This window comes from Salmo trutta, chromosome 25, assembly GCF_901001165.1.
Source record: "Salmo trutta chromosome 25, fSalTru1.1, whole genome shotgun sequence".
Lineage (NCBI taxonomy): Eukaryota > Metazoa > Chordata > Actinopteri > Salmoniformes > Salmonidae > Salmo > Salmo trutta.
The window spans coordinates 15,404,598-15,425,499 of NC_042981.1; the positions used below are offsets into that span (position 1 = coordinate 15,404,598).

The 20,902-nt window shown below is 44.7% G+C and overlaps 2 protein-coding genes across 4 annotated transcripts in view; both read right to left on the reverse strand.

The window, feature by feature from the left end:
* Window positions 1-20,902, reverse strand: part of LOC115162056 (actin-histidine N-methyltransferase) — a 59,268-nt gene that overhangs the window by 14,692 nt on the left and 23,674 nt on the right. For both annotated transcript variants that reach the window (XM_029712977.1, XM_029712978.1), the window contains 8 exons: window positions 20,293-20,423; window positions 20,010-20,102; window positions 18,327-18,475; window positions 16,299-16,371; window positions 14,359-14,615; window positions 3,102-3,160; window positions 1,677-1,791; window positions 609-683 (listed from right to left, as the gene is read on the reverse strand). In XM_029712977.1, the coding sequence (XP_029568837.1) occupies window positions 609-683; window positions 1,677-1,791; window positions 3,102-3,160; window positions 14,359-14,615; window positions 16,299-16,371; window positions 18,327-18,475; window positions 20,010-20,102; window positions 20,293-20,395 (924 nt within the window). In that variant the 5' untranslated portion in view covers window positions 20,396-20,423. The remainder of the gene's footprint in view (window positions 1-608; window positions 684-1,676; window positions 1,792-3,101; window positions 3,161-14,358; window positions 14,616-16,298; window positions 16,372-18,326; window positions 18,476-20,009; window positions 20,103-20,292; window positions 20,424-20,902) is intronic.
* Window positions 5,316-7,363, reverse strand: LOC115162057 (uncharacterized). Of its 2 annotated transcripts, XM_029712980.1 has the most exons (3): window positions 7,352-7,363; window positions 7,066-7,315; window positions 5,316-7,027 (listed from the first exon to the last, which is right to left on the reverse strand). In XM_029712980.1, exon 3 carries the CDS (start codon window positions 6,676-6,678, stop codon window positions 5,563-5,565), a length of 1,116 nt encoding a protein of 371 aa, XP_029568840.1. In that variant the 5' UTR covers window positions 6,679-7,027; window positions 7,066-7,315; window positions 7,352-7,363; the 3' UTR covers window positions 5,316-5,562. The 2 variants fall into 2 exon arrangements, with proteins under 2 accessions (XP_029568840.1, XP_029568839.1); XM_029712979.1 differs by having other exon boundaries at window positions 5,316-7,315.

Genomic DNA, 20,902 nt, shown 5'->3' on the forward strand with positions numbered 1-20,902 from the left:
GACTCACACACAGCTCTGGCATGGCCCTCTCCCTGACATAACATCAACAGTCAACCAGTCTGTCAAGGCCTCTCAGTTAGAGGTTAACATAACGTCACCCCTACAACACAACTAGAGATACTCAGGCCAGAGACTGAATCAATTACAGAGTACGGCTTTACAAACAGCTTGAGCTTTCAGAAGTGTGTTTGGACTTGTTCAGCAGCATTATCAAGCTCGACTTCATTCAAATGGCAGAATACATTGAACTCTGAACTGTGTGATGAACAACAAATAATACATAGGAAACAAACAAAAGAAGATACATGCAACGTTCATTTAGGGAACTGTTGTGGCTGTTGTTAAAAGTAACCCAGATGGAGGAAGTTGACAGTTGATTTAGAACCAACTGCCTTTTGATTGACATACATATACATGATGCAATCAGATCCTACACAACCCATAGCAACTCAACATGTATAGTTCAAATAAGTCATGGCCCATAGGGCAGGGTCCTGTTGTTTCTGTAGCATGAGGCAGCTTGGTGTACATGTACACCCCCGGACAATTTGTATAGTAGCTAAAGAGTACAATGTGCCGTAGGTCCATGCGACCCTGACCCAACTCACCTGTTCATTCTCTTTGTAGTCCTGCAGAGCCACACACTCACACCTGTCATCCTCCAGGTTGTAACCAGTGGTGATCTGAACAACACACAAACTGTAATTCATCCATTCACTGATTGATTTAAACCAGTCCTTGATTCGCTTCAATTAGGTTTATCCAACGGTCACTAATCAAACATATTTAAAAATCGCAACACACTTTACAGTCAAAAGTAAATAGAGTAGTTATACTTCAGAGCTCCAGTGAATTCTGGGAGCTTCTTGCAGCACATTTATTTTATAATACATGACCAGCTTCTCTCCTAGTATTAAAAGAGCTGTATATCTGTCATCCATTCCTTTAATAACAAGCTCAAGAGACTAACGAACGAAATCAGAAAGCTAATTTATTTCAAAACATGAATGTATTAGTTTAGCATATATAATCAAGGTCTGTATCAATACAGATACTTCCCCAGATTCTGAGTTAGTGAGAGCCTTACACAAATGGGCAGAAATGAAGGACATTGAATGAACCCATACAATTATCACCAGTGAGAATGACAGCATACTCAAAGAACTGGAGCTAAAGAACAGCAATAAAATGTGGAAATGTGTTGGAGGAAGTTGTAACCCATTTTTATTAAACAAACACCAAGGGAATACACAGAAAGACATTTTAGTCTTTAAATGACTTGATTCAGCTATGTATCGGGTCTTCACAAAAAAATATCTAATTTGAGGGGCGTAAATGCAGTTAACATGCATACTAAAGGAGGGGATATTATTGCTCTGTTACAAATCAGTCACTAAACACAATCAAAGACAAATGATTCAAATAAGTAACAGATGCCCATGAGATAAGCGTAATCAACTGAGGAAAACACAGTCTGTGTGGTTTCTCTCAAATCTAGAATTTTTTTTCTGAATAATTTAAAACCTCTCAAACACTGGGATGAGGGTGGTAGTGTGCAGTAGTGTAATAGGCATGCTTCAGCCATGCAATAGGCATGCTTCAGCCATGCAATAGGCATGCTTCAGCCATGCAATAGTGATCTAATAAGTATGTAGTAGCGTGTTTGTAGTACTCACCAGGCCGTTGGTGTGGTTACACATGTCCCAGAGAGGGATGAGGGCAAGGGTGACACGGCTACCGTCTTCCGTAGGGATCTGGTTCTGACGGGTCATCACTGAGGAAACCGCCCATCTATAGGGATTAAAGGTCACGGTAAACCAATCATCAATCAGCAACAAGATTCACTTTTCATGGACTAGCCAATCAAAACAAGGGCCCTGTGTTTTTCCAGACCATGTGACCTGAGCAGGAAAAACTGAGGACCCCAGTTATAGCCTCATGTTTTGGGAAATTCTACTAGTCCCCAAGACAAGTGGCTTCAACCACATCAGATAGCAAACCTTGCTACTAATCATGTTTCCATCCAAACATTCACCTGACGCATGAAAAAAGTCACGACCGGGCTGATGAAAACATGAAATGCTGGCCACAATTTGATAAATGCAGACAGAAAATGTGTTCGTTCGACACGGTGGGATGTTTTTGTGCTGGTAAAATAAATTATGCGAGAAATGGAGGTGGAAATGCACATTTTGATATATTAACCATCATATCGACAGAAAACCTTTTAACTTGTATTTTTCATTCGGTACATAGGGATTTAACGGCAAAAGTAATTTTTATGTGCACTATTTCATCACGCACAGCCATTTATCAGTTTGATGAAAACATCTCTGGTGGGAAAATGTGCATATTGTTTTATGCAGATTTGAGCATATTTGCATGAGAATCTGTTGCAAATTGGATGGAAACCTAGCTAACTTGAGGAAATGTGTAGTCGCCTGTTCTGAAACTCTATCAGAAGACTATCAGTCCCAGTCATAACCTTGGCTTTAGTAATAGTTGAAGTATGGAAAACTAGAGGTTATAGATGACAACCAGCCTGTTCCAGAGAACACTGTTGTGAATGAAATCTAGCCTTTAGTTACAGGCAAGTGATTGTTTTAGAATTTAACAATAGAGGATCTTAATAATCTTTATTAATTAATTCAAGACAAGGGCATCAAATAAATATCAATCTGTGATCTTGCTATAATGATGTGGAGGCGTGTTCTGAGAATTGTAAACATTTTAAACTGGGCTAACGGAGGTTCCTCTAGAAGGCCTCGGTACCGCAGGGACAAGACAACGCACGCGGTCCTGGACCCTTCATTCCTACAACACATTGCCTGGTGGAAGTGGAGGCTTGCATCACACCCAATACAATGGGAAGATAAAAGGAGTGGATATAAATGATTCTCTTAAAGATCATTTGGCTCTAATGACAGAACAATGAGAACCAACAGGTCATCCTCGATGCTGACAGTTGTTCTACATTCTCTGACCGTCTTTTACACACACACACACACACACACACACACACACACACACACACACACACACACAGGGAAGGTGGAGGGAAGCCATTTAAAAAGCAGGCCGACACAAACACACACACCAACCTGTAGTCGTCGAACGTAAAGGCGTCCTTCAAGGGCAGTTTACTGGTGGTCAGATGAGTCTGGAAATTGAAGGCGAGGAAGAGAGAAAAAGGAGAGAAAGAAGGAAATGGAGTGGAAGAAAGAAAGGGATAGGTGGAGAGAGAGAAGAAAAGATGAAGAGAAATGGAGTGAGGAGGGAAATAAAAACAAAACAGTGAAATGTCATCATGCTGCTGCCTAACATCCTAAACACAGTGTGTGAAATGTCATCATGCTGCTGCCTAACATCCTAAAAACAGTGTGTGAAATGTCATCATGCTGCTGCCTAACATCCTAAACACAGTGTGTGAAATGTCATCATGCTGCTGCCTAACATCCTAAAAACAGTGTGTGAAATGTCATCATGCTGCTGCCTAACATCCTAAACACAGTGTGTGAAATGTCATCATGCTGCTGCCTAACATCCTAAACACAGTGTGTGAAATGTCATCATGCTGCTGCCTAACATCCTAAACACAGTGTGTGAAATGTCATCATGCTGCTGCCTAACATCCTAAAAACAGTGTGTGAAATGTCATCATGCTGCTGCCTAACATCCTAAACACAGTGTGTGAAATGTCATCATGCTGCTGCCTAACATCCTAAAAACAGTGTGTGAAATGTCATCATGCTGCTGCCTAACATCCTAAACACAGTGTGTGAAATGTCATCATGCTGCTGCCTAACATCCTAAAAACAGTGTGTGAAATGTCATCATGCTGCTGCCTAACATCCTAAACACAGTGTGTGAAATGTCATCATGCTGCTGCCTAACATCCTAAACACAGTGTGTGAAATGTCATCATGCTGCTGCCTAACATCCTAAAAACAGTGTGTGAAATGTCATCATGCTGCTGCCTAACATCCTAAACACAGTGTGTGAAATGTCATCATGCTGCTGCCTAACATCCTAAAAACAGTGTGTGAAATGTCATCATGCTGCTGCCTAACATCCTAAACACAGTGTGTGAAATGTCATCATGCTGCTGCCTAACATCCTAAACACAGTGTGTGAAATGTCATCATGCTGCTGCCTAACATCCTAAAAACAGTGTGTGAAATGTCATCATGCTGCTGCCTAACATCCTAAACACAGTGTGTGAAATGTCATCATGCTGCTGCCTAACATCCTAAAAACAGTGTGTGAAATGTCATCATGCTGCTGCCTAACATCCTAAACACAGTGTGTGAAATGTCATCATGCTGCTGCCTAACATCCTAAAAACAGTGTGTGAAATGTCATCATGCTGCTGCCTAACATCCTAAAAACAGTGTGTGAAATGTCATCATGCTGCTGCCTAACATCCTAAAAACAGTGTGTGAAATGTCATCATGCTGCTGCCTAACATCCTAAACACAGTGTGTGAAATGTCATCATGCTGCTGCCTAACATCCTAAAAACAGTGTGTGAAATGTCATCATGCTGCTGCCTAACATCCTAAACACAGTGTGTGAAATGTCATCATGCTGCTGCCTAACATCCTAAAAACAGTGTGTGAAATGTCATCATGCTGCTGCCTAACATCCTAAACACAGTGTGTGAAATGTCATCATGCTGCTGCCTAACATCCTAAACACAGTGTGTGAAATGTCATCATGCTGCTGCCTAACATCCTAAAAACAGTGTGTGAAATGTCATCATGCTGCTGCCTAACATCCTAAACACAGTGTGTGAAATGTCATCATGCTGCTGCCTAACATCCTAAAAACAGTGTGTGAAATGTCATCATGCTGCTGCCTAACATCCTAAACACAGTGTGTGAAATGTCATCATGCTGCTGCCTAACATCCTAAAAACAGTGTGTGAAATGTCATCATGCTGCTGCCTAACATCCTAAAAACAGTGTGTGAAATGTCATCATGCTGCTGCCTAACATCCTAAAAACAGTGTGTGAAATGTCATCATGCTGCTGCCTAACATCCTAAACACAGTGTGTGAAATGTCATCATGCTGCTGCCTAACATCCTAAAAACAGTGTGTGAAATGTCATCATGCTGCTGCCTAACATCCTAAAAACAGTGTGTGAAATGTCATCATGCTGCTGCCTAACATCCTAAACACAGTGTGTGAAATGTCATCATGCTGATAAACACAGTGTACGTTAGCGTGGTGTACGTTAGCGTGGTGTGCGTTAGCGTGGTGAGCGTTAGCGTGGTGTGCGTTAGCGTGGTGTGCGTTAGCGTGCGTTAGCGTGGTGTGCGTTAGCGTGGTGTACGTTAGCGTGGTGTACGTTAGCGTGGTGTGCGTTAGCGTTTGTGTGCGTTAGCGTTTGTGTGCGTTAGCGTTTGTGTGCGTTAGCGTCCGCGGTGCGAGGCTGGGATCAGGGTGGCGTTAGCCCCCCATACATCACTGTCAACTTAATGTGTTGTGCCCAGCAGACGTCATCAATCTGCTTCATCAATTTGGGTGACAGAGAACCACCAGTGCCACAGAAATCTACATTTAAAGCCCCCACACTGGACGCCTCCAAGGGCTCATTTCCAACCTAGCAGGAGGTAGAGGGAGAGGACTAGTACAATACGCAGCTAGAAAGAGATATAGGTGGGGGGAGATGAGGGTGTGGAGAAAGGGGGATAAGTGGAGATGGAGAGAGAGAGCAGAGCACCTGTGCTTCCCCAACATGCAAAGTGAGCTGCAGCAAAAAGACTCCAGTTCAGTAGGAAGGAACCCACAGTAAGACACGTAGCCAAGGCTCTCTCCACAGTAAGACACGTAACCAAGGCTCTCTCCACAGTAAGACACGTAACCAAGGCTCTCTCCACAGTAAGACACGTAGCCAAGGCTCTCTCCACAGTAAGACAGGTAACCAAAGGCTCTCTCCACAGTAAGACACGTAACCAAGGCTCTCTCCACAGTAAGACACGTAACCAAGGCTCTCTCCACAGTAAGACACGTAGCCAAGGCTCTCTCCACAGTAAGACACGTAGCCAAGGCTCTCTCCACAGTAAGACACGTAGCCAAGGCTCTCTCCACAGTAAGACACGTAGCCAAGGCTCTCTCCACAGTAAGACACGTAACCAAGGCTCTCTCCACAGTAAGACACGTAGCCAAGGCTCTCTCCACAGTAAGACACGTAACCAAGGCTCTCTCCACAGTAAGACACGTAGCCAAGGCTCTCTCCACAGTAAGACACGTAGCCAAGGCTCTCTCCACAGTAAGACACGTAACCAAGGCTCTCTCCACAGTAAGACACGTAACCAAGGCTCTCTCCACAGTAAGACACGTAACCAAGGCTCTCTCCACAGTAAGACACGTAGCCAAGGCTCTCTCCACAGTAAGACACGTAGCCAAGGCTCTCTCCACAGTAAGACACGTAACCAAGGCTCTCTCCACAGTAAGACACATAACCAAGGCTCTCTCCACAGTAAGACACGTAACCAAGGCTCTCTCCACAGTAAGACACGTAGCCAAGGCTCTCTCCACAGTAAGACACGTAGCCAAGGCTCTCTCCACAGTAAGACACGTAACCAAGGCTCTCTCCACAGTAAGACACGTAGCCAAGGCTCTCTCCACAGTAAGACACGTAGCCAAGGCTCTCTCTTTGTTACACACACACATAACCACCCCATGGTGTCTGTGTGCTGGTTGGTCCTTAATGCATCTGTTTGATAATGTTTACCCATTTGTCTCTTTAAAGTAGCATTCCATGAATTTTAGTAGGGAGTGTTGAGTGAGTACACACACAGAGAGTTATCTGGCTAGGGCTGTGGTGGTAAGGGTAAAAGCAAGTGGTCACATATTTCTCCCCCTGGGTGGATGGCTGTGTGTGTGTGTGTGTGTGTAATAAAGACAGTCAGGCAGTGACACTGATTCATCCCTACAGCAAAGTGGGGAGAATCACACTCAAAGGGCCAACCCTAACCTACCCCCTCAACACCCACACGTTACACCTGACACAACCTACCCCCTCAACACCCACACATTACACCTGACACAACCTACCACCTCAACACCCACACGTTACACCTGACACAACCTACCCCCTCAACACCCACACGTTACACCTGACACAACCTACCCCCCTCAACACCCACACGTTACACCTGACACAACCTACCCTCTCAACACCCACACGTTACACCTGACACAACCTACCCCCTCAACACCCACACGTTACACCTGACACAACCTACCCCCTCAACACCCACACGTTACACCTGACACAACCTACCCCCTCAACACCCACACGTTACACCTGACAACCTACCCCCTCAACACCCACACATTACACCTGACACAACCTACCCCCTCAACACCCACACATTACACCTGACACAACCTACCCCCTCAACACCCACACGTTACACCTGACACAACCTACCCCCTCAACACCCACACGTTACACAACCTACCCCCTCAACACCCACACGTTACACGTTACACAACCTACCCCCTCAACACCCACACGTTACACCTGACACAACCTACCCCCTCAACACCCACACGTTACACAACCTACCCCCTCAACACCCACACGTTACACCTGACACAACCTACCCCCTCAACACCCACACGTTACACCTGAGACAACCTACCCCCTCAACACCCACACGTTACACAACCTACCCCCTCAACACCCACACGTTACACCTGACACAACCTACCCCCTCAACACCCACACGTTACACCTGACACAACCTACCCCCTCTACACCCACACGTTACACCTGACACAACCTACCCCCCTCTACACCCACACGTTACACCTGACACAACCTACCCCCTCTACACCCACACGTTACACCTGACACAACCTACCCCCTCTACACCCACACGTTACACCTGACACAACCTACCCCCTCAACACCCACACGTTACACCTGACACAACCTACCCCCTCAACACCCACACGTTACACCTGACACAACCTACCCCCTCAACACCCACACGTTACACCTGACACAACCTACCCCCCTCTACACCCACACGTTACACCTGACACAACCTACCCTCTCAACACCCACACGTTACACCTGACACAACCTACCCTCTCAACACCCACACGTTACACCTGACAACCTACCCCCTCAACACCCACACGTTACACCTGACACAACCTACCCCCTCAACACCCACACGTTACACCTGACACAACCTACCCCCTCAACACCCACACGTTACACCTGACAACCTACCCCCTCAACACCCACACGTTACACCTGACACAACCTACCCCCTCAACACCCACACGTTACACCTGACACAACCTACCCCCTCAACACCCACACGTTACACCTGACACAACCTACCCTCTCAACACCCACACGTTACACCTGACACAACCTACCCCCTCAACACCCACACGTTACACCTGACACAACCTACCCCCTCAACACCCACACGTTACACCTGACACAACCTACTCAAACGCATGTAGTTAAATATAAGTTACTACTTTCACTCTTTGACATAGGTCCACTTAAATGACAGGGTGTCCCCAAATATTGAAGACGGGGGATGAAATAATACCCCAGGTAGAGACTGCAGCCCCTCCCTCCCTCCCCCTGGTTTTGACAGAGAAGAAGTGGTAGTGGGATGGAGGAGCAGCGTTGAGCCTCGTCCTGCTCTGCTCTGACAGCCATTAAAAGATAAGCGTCTAGACTATGTGGATGGATCCTAGCGGGGAGGGGTGTCGTGTTGACGTGGAGCCCAGCAGCCAGGCCTGATCCTGGGCTGGGCCCTGCATCTTCTACCTGCCTGTGGAAGGTTCGACAGATACCTGGAGCTCCTCAGAGAGGAAAGGGAAGGTTAGACAGATGGACAGATACCTGGAGCTCCTCAGAGAGGAAAGGGAAGGTTAGACAGATGGACAGATACCTGGAGCTCCTCAGAGAGGAAATGGAAACGACACCACTGGGACACAAAAAATAAATACTCATCACACCACGCTCCACAAACACACTCCAAGGTTACTTTGCATTGGTTTGCTGCATACTGAGGTCACCTTATGAGGTCCACACATTCAGCTTCTGGATACTCACACACATACACGCACACAGTTACAAACTCATACAGTCCCATTGGAAGGAAGAGGCACCCACTGGGTTCTACTTCAGATGGCCTGCTACACCCACTGGGTTCTACTTCAGATGGCCTGCTACACCCACTGGGTTCTACTTCAGATGGCCTGCTACACCCACTGGGTTCTACTTCAGATGGCCTGCTACACCCACTGGGTTCTACTTCAGATGGCCTGCTACACCCACTGGGTGCTACTTCAGATGGCCTGCTACACCCACTGGGTGCTACTTCAGATGGCCTGCTACACCCACTGGGTTCTACTTCAGATGGCCTGCTACACCCACTGGGTTCTACTTCAGATGGCCTGCTACACCCACTGGGTTCTACTTCAGATGGCCTGCTACACCCACTGGGTTCTACTTCAGATGGCCTGCTACACCCACTGGGTTCTACTTCAGATGGCCTGCTACACCCACTGGGTGCTACTTCAGATGGCCTGCTACACCCACTGGGTTCTACTTCAGATGGCCTGCTACACCCACTGGGTTCTACTTCAGATGGCCTGCTACACCCACTGGGTTCTACTTCAGATGGCCTGCTACACCCACTGGGTTCTACTTCAGATGGCCTGCTACACCCACTGGGTTCTACTTCAGATGGCCTGCTACACCCACTGGGTTCTACTTCAGATGGCCTGCTACACCCACTGGGTTCTACTTCAGATGGCCTGCTACACCCACTGGGTTCTACTTCAGATGGCCTGCTACACCCACTGGGTTCTACTTCAGATGGCCTGCTACACCCACTGGGTTCTACTTCAGATGGCCTGCTACACCAACTGGGTTCTACTTCAGATGGCCTGCTACACCCACTGGGTTCTACTTCAGATGGCCTGCTACACCCACTGGGTTCTACTTCAGATGGCCTGCTACACCCACTGGGTTCTACTTCAGATGGCCTGCTACACCCACTGACAACAGCCTATCCCATCCCACCTTTACAGCGGGGTGAATATCTATAGGAGGGAGACACGCATTAAAAACTCAGACTGACTGACTACCCAATACTAACACAAGAGGACTGTGTGTGTGTGTGTGTGTGTGTGTGTGTGGAGGGGGGGGCATAGAGGGTAGTCCCAGCCACTCAACATGTACGAAAGGTACAATCAGGTCAATTCAATTCAAAGCCAATGCGACAACATAATTTTCCAGCCCGGTCATCTGCGGCCACCCGCCTTGGAAAAGAGAGAGGGTGACATTGACAGTAGTCATTACATTGACAACGGCTCCCAACCTGAGCAGAGGACATGAGAGATGAAAGAAGGAGGGGGGTTCAAAAGGAGGGAGGGATGAGAGAGAAGTAGGAGAACAAAAGGAGAGAGAGAAAGAGGGGAAAAGGAGGAGGGGGGTTCAAAAAGAGGGAGGGATGAGAGAGAAGTAGAGGAGCACAAAAGGAGAGAGAGAAAGAGGGGAAAAGGAGGAGGGGGGGTTCAAAAAGAGGGAGGGATGAGAGAGAAGTAGGAGAACAAAAGGAGAGAGAGAAAGAGCGAAGATGTGAGAGGGAGTGTGGAGAGAGGGAGGGGCTGAGAGGAGAAGCGGGGAAATATGGACAGGACACACACCTTTCACAAACACGCCCTCTAAAGAATACAACGCTCATATCAACCCAGAAGGAGAGTTCAACTACAACACCATGTCCATGAGGCTTCCAACACATCTTCATTAGAACATAGTGGAATATTACTGATGCTGCTGGAACCACCACTCACCTTCTATTCTATTATCATTACCACAGTTGTTTTGTTTCCTTATGGTTGCTTATGGAGTCTTTAGTTTTAAGCTACAGTATATAACACCTATTATATAATGATTAATAATGATGTGATGTTATCAGTATTATTACATGGTAACAGACACCCAACTACTTATAACCCACCACTACCATCTAGTGGGCATTGATGGTACTGTCTTTTCAGAGACATGCCACCTGCTGTCAAGGCAACAAAACAGCACATTTCTATCAAGTAGCACCCACTTTATGATTCACTCTTCTGCTTAATTCTGTCAATTGTATGAAAGCAAATATTGTGGGGACAAAAGCAACTAAAATGCTTCACCTAGATAGTAGGGATTGGCATGAGTACTCAAGTGCTCCATTCAAGGTTAATATTAGATTACTAATGAGTAATTAGCAAGTGAAATGTATGATCACTGACAAAAATAAAGTATATCTTAGACGTGTTTACTTTTTGTGGAGTATGTGAAGTACATTGAAAATATGTTTAAAATGACATGCCTTAAATATGGTTTGATGAATGGGTACTAGCGAGGACTAGTAATAAACCATCTCGTTTATTAGTCACTTACCTTCAACTGAGAACTAACATTTAATCAAAAAACATGTCAACACACACACCAGTCCAGATCAACCAAGAGACAATGACAAACATTAACTATTATTTCAATATTAATATTTGATATTTAATGTCTTGACAGTAATGTGAATGTTGTTTTCTCTTCCCTAATCGACAGTTTTTTGATGACAGAGTCAGACACACAAAGCATCCCAACTAAAGAACACGAAAATCATTTGGAGAAAGATTATTTTTATTTCTCCTTCTTTGATAAAGAGACTAGAGAACCTAGAGTCGTCTAGTCTCTGTCCCAAATGGCACCCTACTCCCTACATAGCGTATACATTTTGACTAGAGCCCTTTGGCTCAAATGCACTTTATAGGGAATAGGGTTACATTTAGGACGCATCCCTAGTCTTCATTGGTTTGATCAAAGGGAAAGCAGACATGTCAGTTAATAACTTCAAATTAGCATACTGGGAGAGAGATTTGCATCACAATTTATGTCTTGGGTTTCTTCTAGTTCATAATGAAATGTAATCACATTGTCTCTCCGTTTCCCTCACTGAAGGTACAGCTACCTACCTACAGATAAACTGGACCTTTCAAACTAAATAGCTATGGAGAGCAGAGGTACTGGCATCAACCCCTAAGAATCATTGTGAATGTTATATCTATGAAGCCTTTATAATATTATGCTGTTCTCATTGAGATTTTAGTCATATTTTGCTTGGGAACCTTGTGAAAGATGAAATGTGAATAAATATCAATGTGTTGCATTGTGGTAAGTAGTACACTTCTACAAACGCAGTATCCCAAATGGCACCCTATTTCCTATATAGTAACTTCTTTTCACCAGAGCCCCATGGACCCTTGTCAAAATGTGTGCACTACAGTATATAAGGAATCGCAAAAGTAGTGCACTATATAGGGTGTATCCACCGATCACACAGGAGTGGTCTTCAGTTCAGACCAGTGGTATTCAAAGTTGCAGGGGAACAGCAGTGGGGTAGGCAACAAAAATATTTTTTAAGATTTTATTTTAGGAACAACAAATTAAGAGTACAGATTATTATATGGAACAATATAAACGTTTTTGAGAAAGATCATTTGAAGAAAACATTTTTTTTTTTGTAAATGTATTTATTGGTTTCTTTTCATTCTGATAAGAGATAAAAATGTAATGAATTGAAGGTTATTTGTTGTTATAAAAATCCAAATTTACCAATTTTAAGGTTGTGTCATTAGATTTGGGGTCGGGTCACGAGAAATTGTGGTGAAAAAAAATGGGATCCCCAGAAATTGTGTCAGAAAAACCTTTGGTCCCCGCTGAAAGTTTGAATACCACTGGCTCACTGTAAGAGGTGAAATGCTCCCCCTGATGGTTACTGTGGTATTTAAGGACAAGTTCCCTGCCACTTTCTATGCTACTGGCAGCTTATCAGGCCCTCTGAAATTGGGTGCAAGAGGCCATTCTGCAGCTGCTCTCCTCATCTCCCTACAGCTGGAAACCTCTTAAAACCTGATCCCTCTCGCTAAGCACGCCTCGGAGCACGCCACACACTGACAGATAGGTGGACGGGCAGAGACGGAGTGATAGAAGGACAAGGAAGAAGGGCCAGAGAAAGACAGAAAGAGAGAGAAAGAGTCCTTTCTGACTGATTTTTAAAACGAGCCAAATGAACCCAGCCCAGAGATTTATTGTTCTACAGCTAAGTCTTAAGGAGATAAATCAACTTACCATACCAGGCTTTAGAACTGAGGGTTTGACCATACCGTCCCTAAGAACTGGGCTCTGAAACGGGCCAATCAGTGTAATTTTGTAAATACCGGATCTCTTATGGCAAGACACATCATTGACCCAAGTTTAGTCAAAATCGGGCCAGTGCTGTCAGATATCTAGTGTGACTAACATACGAACGGACGGACCGAGACAGATCCACAGTCCCCTCCCCAGTTTCATCGTGGGGGGGGGGGGGGGACAATGAATACTGTCTGGCACAAAAACATATATCACAGAAATAATCTGAGAATTGTAATAAATAATAAAAATCACCCCTACTCCTCAGTCTGCCCATGGAAAAAACACACACACATCTATACTCCTGTCTATCCATGGAAAACACACACACACACACACACACATCTATACTCCTGTCTATGCATGGAAAACACATCTATACTCCTGTCTATCCATGGAAAACACACACACACACACACACACACACACACACACACACACACACACACACACACAGGATTGTCTGTTTCACATACACGTGACAAACATGTTTCAGGATTTTTGCAAAGTCAGCAGCACCTCATATTGTGCAAAACCTGTGCAGACAGACAGTATCGCGTGCTTCCTGCTCAAAAGGTTTTGCAATCTGTTCAGGGTAGTGTTGAATGAATATTTGGTTGTAGATGCAATGAAACGCAACTATTACTATAAAATCCCAAATGACTTTGTAGGGACAGAGCACTCCCACTCACCTGGATGACTTTGTAGGGACAGAGCACTCCCACTCACCTGGATGACTTTGTAGGGACAGAGCACTCCCACTCACCTGGATGACTTTGTAGGGACAGAGAACTCCCACTCACCTGGATGACTTTGTAGGGACAGAGCACTCCCACTCACCTGGATGACTTTGTAGGGACAGAGCACTCCCACTCACCTGGATGACTTTGTAGGGACAGAGCACTCCCACTCACCTGGATGACTTTGTAGGGACAGAGCACTCCCACTCACCTGGATGACTTTGTAGGGACAGAGCACTCCCACTCACCTGGATGACTTTGTAGGGACAGAGCACTCCCACTCACCTGGATGACTTTGTAGAATTAGTGAATAGCAGAAACAGTTAGAACATGACTATTTCTTCAGAAATCCAGTGTGTGACTGAGTACCTGTCTGCCACTCACCTGGATGACCTTGTAGAAGTATGCGTACTGCCGTGCAGTGTTCTTGTACTGGCTGAGGACGTCCTGGATGGCCTGAGTGGACAGCAGGTGGTGTACCTCTTCCTCCTCATAATATAGGGGGGTGTCGTAGTCCCCAGGGAGGGTCTTGATGTAGGGCAGCCAGGGGGAGGAGGGGTCAGCCCGCTCACACAGCAGGTGGAGGGCCAGGGTCACGTTACCCATGGCCTGGAGAATACGGTCCTGGCTGTACAGGGGACCTGGGGGGGAGAGGGATGGTTCCATAAACAATAGAGTGTATGTATGTATGTATGTATGTATGTATGTATGTATGTGTGTGTGCATGTATGCATGTATTGTCGTGTCTTTGGGCCACCATTAAACTGAAGACATGTTTATCAAAATAACTCCCTGTAATTATTATCACGCGATTAAACTGTAATTAACTAGGAGATCGGGGCACCAAGGAAAATATTCAGATTACAAAGTTATAATTTTCCTAATATAACTTTCCTTTATTATAACATTATATATTAAATTATAGTATAGGCCGATTATCTTCTGGTTTAAATGGTGTATTTTACCTCGCGTCCAGTCTCATTCCAAACGTCGTAAATTGTTGTATCTGCACGAATCCAGCCTTTACTAAAAGTCATCCATACATCAATTGTCTTAAAATCATTTATTTACTCAACTAAGTAATTCACAGAAAGTCTACAAACAGTAGTTATCGTCACAAAGAATTGGTAGAGTAATGTGCCCTAGTGGGCTAAACCGGCATGGCTGGTGTCTTGTTAAAACAAAGGGTCATAAAGGGCAGCTGAGAAGACACTACAGAGTTCATAAATATTAACAATTGATATGCTAAACCTTTGCACATGAACGCTCACTCATTCGGGAACAATTGCAATCAATATATATTTACGCTTAGTGTGTCGTCGGGATCCTTGTTGGAGAGTTCTGTTCTGTTGGAGAGTTTTGTCCGCATTCTCTCTCTCTCGGTTAGAATGGATCTTTCAAAGCAACATTCATTAATGTCATTATAGAATGGATGTTTCGTCGGTCTTTGCGTTCGATGATATCGAGTACTTAGCTGCAGACTAATAATTAATATCAAAGACTTGTTCTTATTCTGTCGGTATCGATAGTCTAAAAGTTAACCACGTGGTGTAGTTAACTTTCAGTAGAGGAATTGGATGGTCAAACCTATTGGCCAACTCGTCATGGAGTGGAGGCCTGGTCTGAAGAAAGTAAGGGTGGGGGTTTTATACGTGAACATAGGACCAGGCGTCATGTGACAAGCCTGTTCTGTCTGTGTCCCTGGGGGGCGTGCCGATGACTGATTTAAGCTTTGAACAGAAATACATTCTATCACATTAACATTAGTACATAGCATCTCAACGTATTACAAATAGCTTTATCCTTATTAATACATTTTATACAACCATTTAGATGCAAGTCCCATAGTTGAGGCTATTATATAAACAGTATTATGGTAATATGGCTATATTGTTTCTTCTGAGTATCACAAAATTGTACCAAGCAGACCAGTTCATAGCTGGATTCTTCACCGATCTTTTATACCTTCTCCAGAACATAAATGTCGTTCGTTTCCCCAATTCTGTGAGTTGGAAGAATTTCCTTTGTCTCTCTATGAAACCCCTCTGTGTCTCAACTGGGCCAGGCGGCAGGACATTCTCCTTTAGAATTTTACGACCCCTTCACACAGGGCCTGGGTGGGGGGAGGTAGGTTGGGGGATGGTGTAAGGGGGAGGGGGTCAACTGTCCTCCCTGTACTCAAAGAGGGCAACGTATGTATGTATGTATGTATGCATGCATGTATGTGTAGGGACCCTAGGGGAGGACACAGCGGGGGGGTTCAAATGTCAGAGGACAAAGGGTAGGATGGCATCACAGTACATTGGCCTAACATTTTCACTTACCCAGGACAGAGTTCTTGGCTGATTCCACAGTCATCAGCATCGTCCTGGGGATCCACAGAAACAGCTCCTCTGCCTGAGAACACAAATGTTACGTCAAAATGGACACTGACATCATATGGGAGAAAAGTTTGGCCCCGTGATTTTAGTCTACCTCAGGCTTAATTGAATGTAAGTGTTCATTGTGCTTTTAAACTCTTCCGACAGTGTTACGTCACTGATTAAACTTACACCAAGTCACAGAGAAAGAGAGAGAGCACCTGGGCATCATTAGAACAGCTCTGCTTGTTGGATCAGCTGTAAGTGGCAGCCATTTTCAAATGTTACTAATAACAAGAACAGAAAGTCTAAACTTCCTGATTCTACCAGTGAAATGAAAATAAGCTTGTTCTAGCTTATGGTGTGGATAATTCTGATGTTTATGACAAAAACCTAATGTTGTTAACCTGTTAGGGCTGGGGGGCAGTATTTACACGGCCGGATAAAAAACGTACCCGATTTAATCTGGTTATTACTACTGCCCAGAAACTAGAATATGCATATAATTATTGGCTTTGGATAGAAAACACCCTAAAGTTTCTAAAACTGTTTGAATGGTGTCTGAGTATAACAGAACTCATATGGCAGGCAAAAACCTGAGAAGATTCTGTACAGGAAGTGCCCTCTCTGACCATTCCTTGGGCTTCTTGGCTCTGTTTATTGAAAACGTAGGATCTTTGCTGTAACGTGACACTTCCTACGGCTCCCATAGGCTCTCAGAACCCGGGAAAAAGCTGAATGATGTAATTCCAGCCCCTGGCTGAAAAACATTAGCGCCTTTGGTAAGTGGTCTATCAGAGGACAATCAGACTGAGGCTCGTGCACGAGGCGACACCATGTTTTTATTTTCTCTCTCTTTGTACTAAAACACAGATTCCCGGTCGGAATATTATCGCTTTTTTACGAGAAAAATTGCATAAAAATTGATTTTAAACAGCGGTTGACATGCTTTGAAGTACGGTAATGGAATATTTAGAATTTTTTTGTCACGAAACGCGTCGGGCGCATCACCCTTATTTACTCTTTGGATAGTGTCTTGAACGCACGAACAAAACAGAGGATATTTGAACATAACTATGGATTATTTTGAACCAAACCAACATTTGTTATTGAAGTAGAAGTCCTGGGAGTGCATTCTGACGAAGAACAGCAAAGGTAATAACATTTTTCTTATAGTATATCTGACTTTGGTGAGGGCTAAACTCGGTGGGTGTCTAAATAGCTAGCCCTGTGATGCCGGGCTATCTACTTAGAATATTGCAAAATGTGCTTTCACCGAAAAGCTATTTTAAAATCGGACATAGCGAGTGCATAGAGGAGTCCTGTATCTATAATTCTTAAAATAATTGTTATGCTTTTTGTGAACGTTTATCGTGAGTAATTTAGTAAATTCCCCGGAAGTTATGCTAGTTCTGGTATGCTAGTTCTGAACGTCACATGCTAATGTAAAAAGCTGGTTTTTGATATAAATATGAATTTCATTGAACAAAACATGCATGTATTGTATAACATAATGTCCTAGGGGTGTCATCTGATGAAGATCATCAAAGGTTAGTGCTGCATTTAGCTGTGGTTTTGTTTTTTGTGACGTTATATGCTAGCTTGAAAAATGGGTGTCTGATTATTTCTGGCTGGGTACTCTGCTGACATAATCTAATGTTTTGCTTTCGGTGTAAAGCCTTTTTGAAATCGGACAGTGTGGTTAGATTAACGAGTCTTGTCTTTAAAATGGTGTAAAATAGTCATATGTTTGAGAAATTGAAGTAATAGCATTTCTAAGGTATTTGAATAACGCGCCACAGGATTCCACTGGCTGTTACGTAGGTGGGACGATTTCGTCCCACATATCCTAGAGAGGTTAATACAGTAATGACTATATGCCAGTGGCAGAACCAGGGTGAAATGTCCCTTTAATGAAAATGACCCAGGTGATGTTGTTTCACCCTGACAACTACTGCCATGAACAGAGTCCGTCCAGTTGTATGGACCCACCTTGATGTCCTTGGTGGCCCTGAGGCCGAAGCCCTCGCCAGCGAAGTCAGCGATCTCAACCCCCTCGCAGGAAGCTCCACTCTCCTGAGCCCACGCCATCAGCTCCGGGAAGAACTCCTCTCTGCTGCCCTCAAATATCACAGAGATACCTGAGAGAGAGACAGACACACTTATGATTCAACTATTCATATTTAAACTATATAGACCATGGCTCAAATCAAGCTTGTGTGTGTGTGTGTGTGTGTGTGTGTGTGTGTACGTACACACACGTTTTACTATACTTGTGAGCAATGTTCCCTCAAAAAAGAATTTGGCACTGAGCAAATTTCAGGTGTGCCGAGCCAAAAACTTGAATGTTGTGAAAATTATGTACAACTTCCGGCGTGCGTTTACTGTGAACACTGAGGCTGTACCCGCTTTAAGTTACAGTTTTAACAGTAGTTTACTGTGAACACTGAAGCTGTACCTGCTTTAAGTTACAGTTTTAGCAGTAGTCAAGTAGGCTACTGTGGCTATTTGATAATAATGAAGGCCTATCAGAGTGGCCTACCGTCAAAAACAATGGAGAAAAAGCATCCCATAACATGGAAAATAGCTGTTCTTTCATTCAGCCTACATTGGAAATAGCTGTTCTATCTTTCTACGTGTTCAACGTAGGTCTACATGCCATAAGACTTTTGGGAAAAACATACAGGGCTTGACATTAACCTATTTATTCACTTGTCCTTCAGACAAGGTGACTGAAAGTGTTGTTTAATGCAAGAAACCACTTTACAAAATAAAATGAAACATTATTACAGAGAATCAGACAAATGATTCTACCTTATGCTACCCTCTGCCTATTGGCTACATAGCTTATTCAAGCCTGTCTAAAAATACAACACTGTCCATTCAAGACAGAAAAAAAGCTATTTACATGACTTTCTTTTCAAAGATGGCTAGAAATGCACACATTTTATGCACTTGTAGGAAGCAATCACTCCCCCATTGATGACTACAAATGATCTATAACTAGCAAAGGATATGAACAAATGTACGAATGTGCACACATGGCTACATGCAGCCTCCGCTTTGATCTCAAAACAAGCACATCTACTGACGACCGCTCATGCTGTAAACACAGTGCAGTTCAAAGTAAATGGCACAGATCCACATATGGCAATGGTCTATTTGCATATAGGCATACTGCAGCTCTGATTGGTTATGGTGCACCGGTCTGTGTAGAGAACGGGCCTGAGTCGTGCATGTCAATGCAATAGAATCCTACTCTGATTCGTTCTGCCTACAACAAAATATCTTGCATAGTTCGCTTTGTTTCGGTATGTTGCACTGAAAGTGGCTAATATTGTGTTGATTCAATCACAATTCCCACAGTAAAGGGAAACGTTTATAGTGTTAACTAACGGGGAAAACTCTAGAAAGTTGAGTGAAGTTCAATCTCGTGCTTCTCTGTGCGGGCTGATAATTCTTCTGCGCGGCAGTCCCGGAGGAGGTGCGCCCGCGCGCAGCTTAAAGGGACATTGCTTGTGAGTAACAGAAGTCCTCACAAGAACCGTAAACCAACTAAAATTCAAAGAAGTGAGGACATTTTGCCGGTCCTCACTTAGAAAAAAAGGCTATTTTAGGCTTAGGGGTTAGGGTTAGAATTAGGGTTTGTGTGTGTGTGTGTGAGATCCAGCCGACCTTTCTGTTTCTTCCTGATTTTCTCCACCAGTCCTCGTATCTGGATATACTCCTCCCACTCTTTCCCTGGAGAAGGGGCAGCACTGCTGCATTCTAATGGGACAGACATATCACACGATAAGTTACATAGCTACAAGATTCACATAAAGCCTGTTTCCCAGACACAGATCAAGCCTAAGAATTCTCAATGGAACATGCTTTTTATTCTTATGGGCCCTAGTCAAAAGTAGTACACTATATAGCGGAAATGGGTTGCCATTTGGGACGCAGCGTTGGTACATACTCTGTAGGAGGTCTGAGATTAGGTTCATCATCTCTTTGGGGGAGACCACGGCCGTGGCGCCTGTCCCCGACTTCTGAGTCTTCACTCTACTCTTCCTTCCCATGGTGCAGCTGGTCAAAGCAGGGCAGGGGCTGAGGAGGAGAGACAGACAGCACCAAGTCAGCTGGTCAGAGCAGGGCAGGGCTGGGGAGGAGAGACAGACAGCACTAAGTCAGCTGGTCAGAGCAGGGCTGAGGAGGAGAGACAGACAGCACCAAGTCAGCTGGTCAGAGCAGGGCTGGGGAGGAGAGACAGACAGCACTAAGTCAGCTGGTCAGAGCAGGGCTGAGGAGGAGAGACAGACAGCACTAAGTCAGCTGGTCAGAGCAGGGCAGGGGCTGAGGAGGAGAGACAGACAGCACTAAGTCAGCTGGTCAGAGCAGGGCAGGGGAGGAGAGACAGACAGCACTAAGTCAGCTGGTCAGAGCAGGGCAGGGGCTGAGGAGGAGAGACAGACAGCACCAAGTCAGCTGGTCAGAGCAGGGCTGAGGAGGAGAGACAGACAGCACTAAGTCAGCTGGTCAGAGCAGGGCTGAGGAGGAGAGACAGACAGCACCAAGTCAGCTGGTCA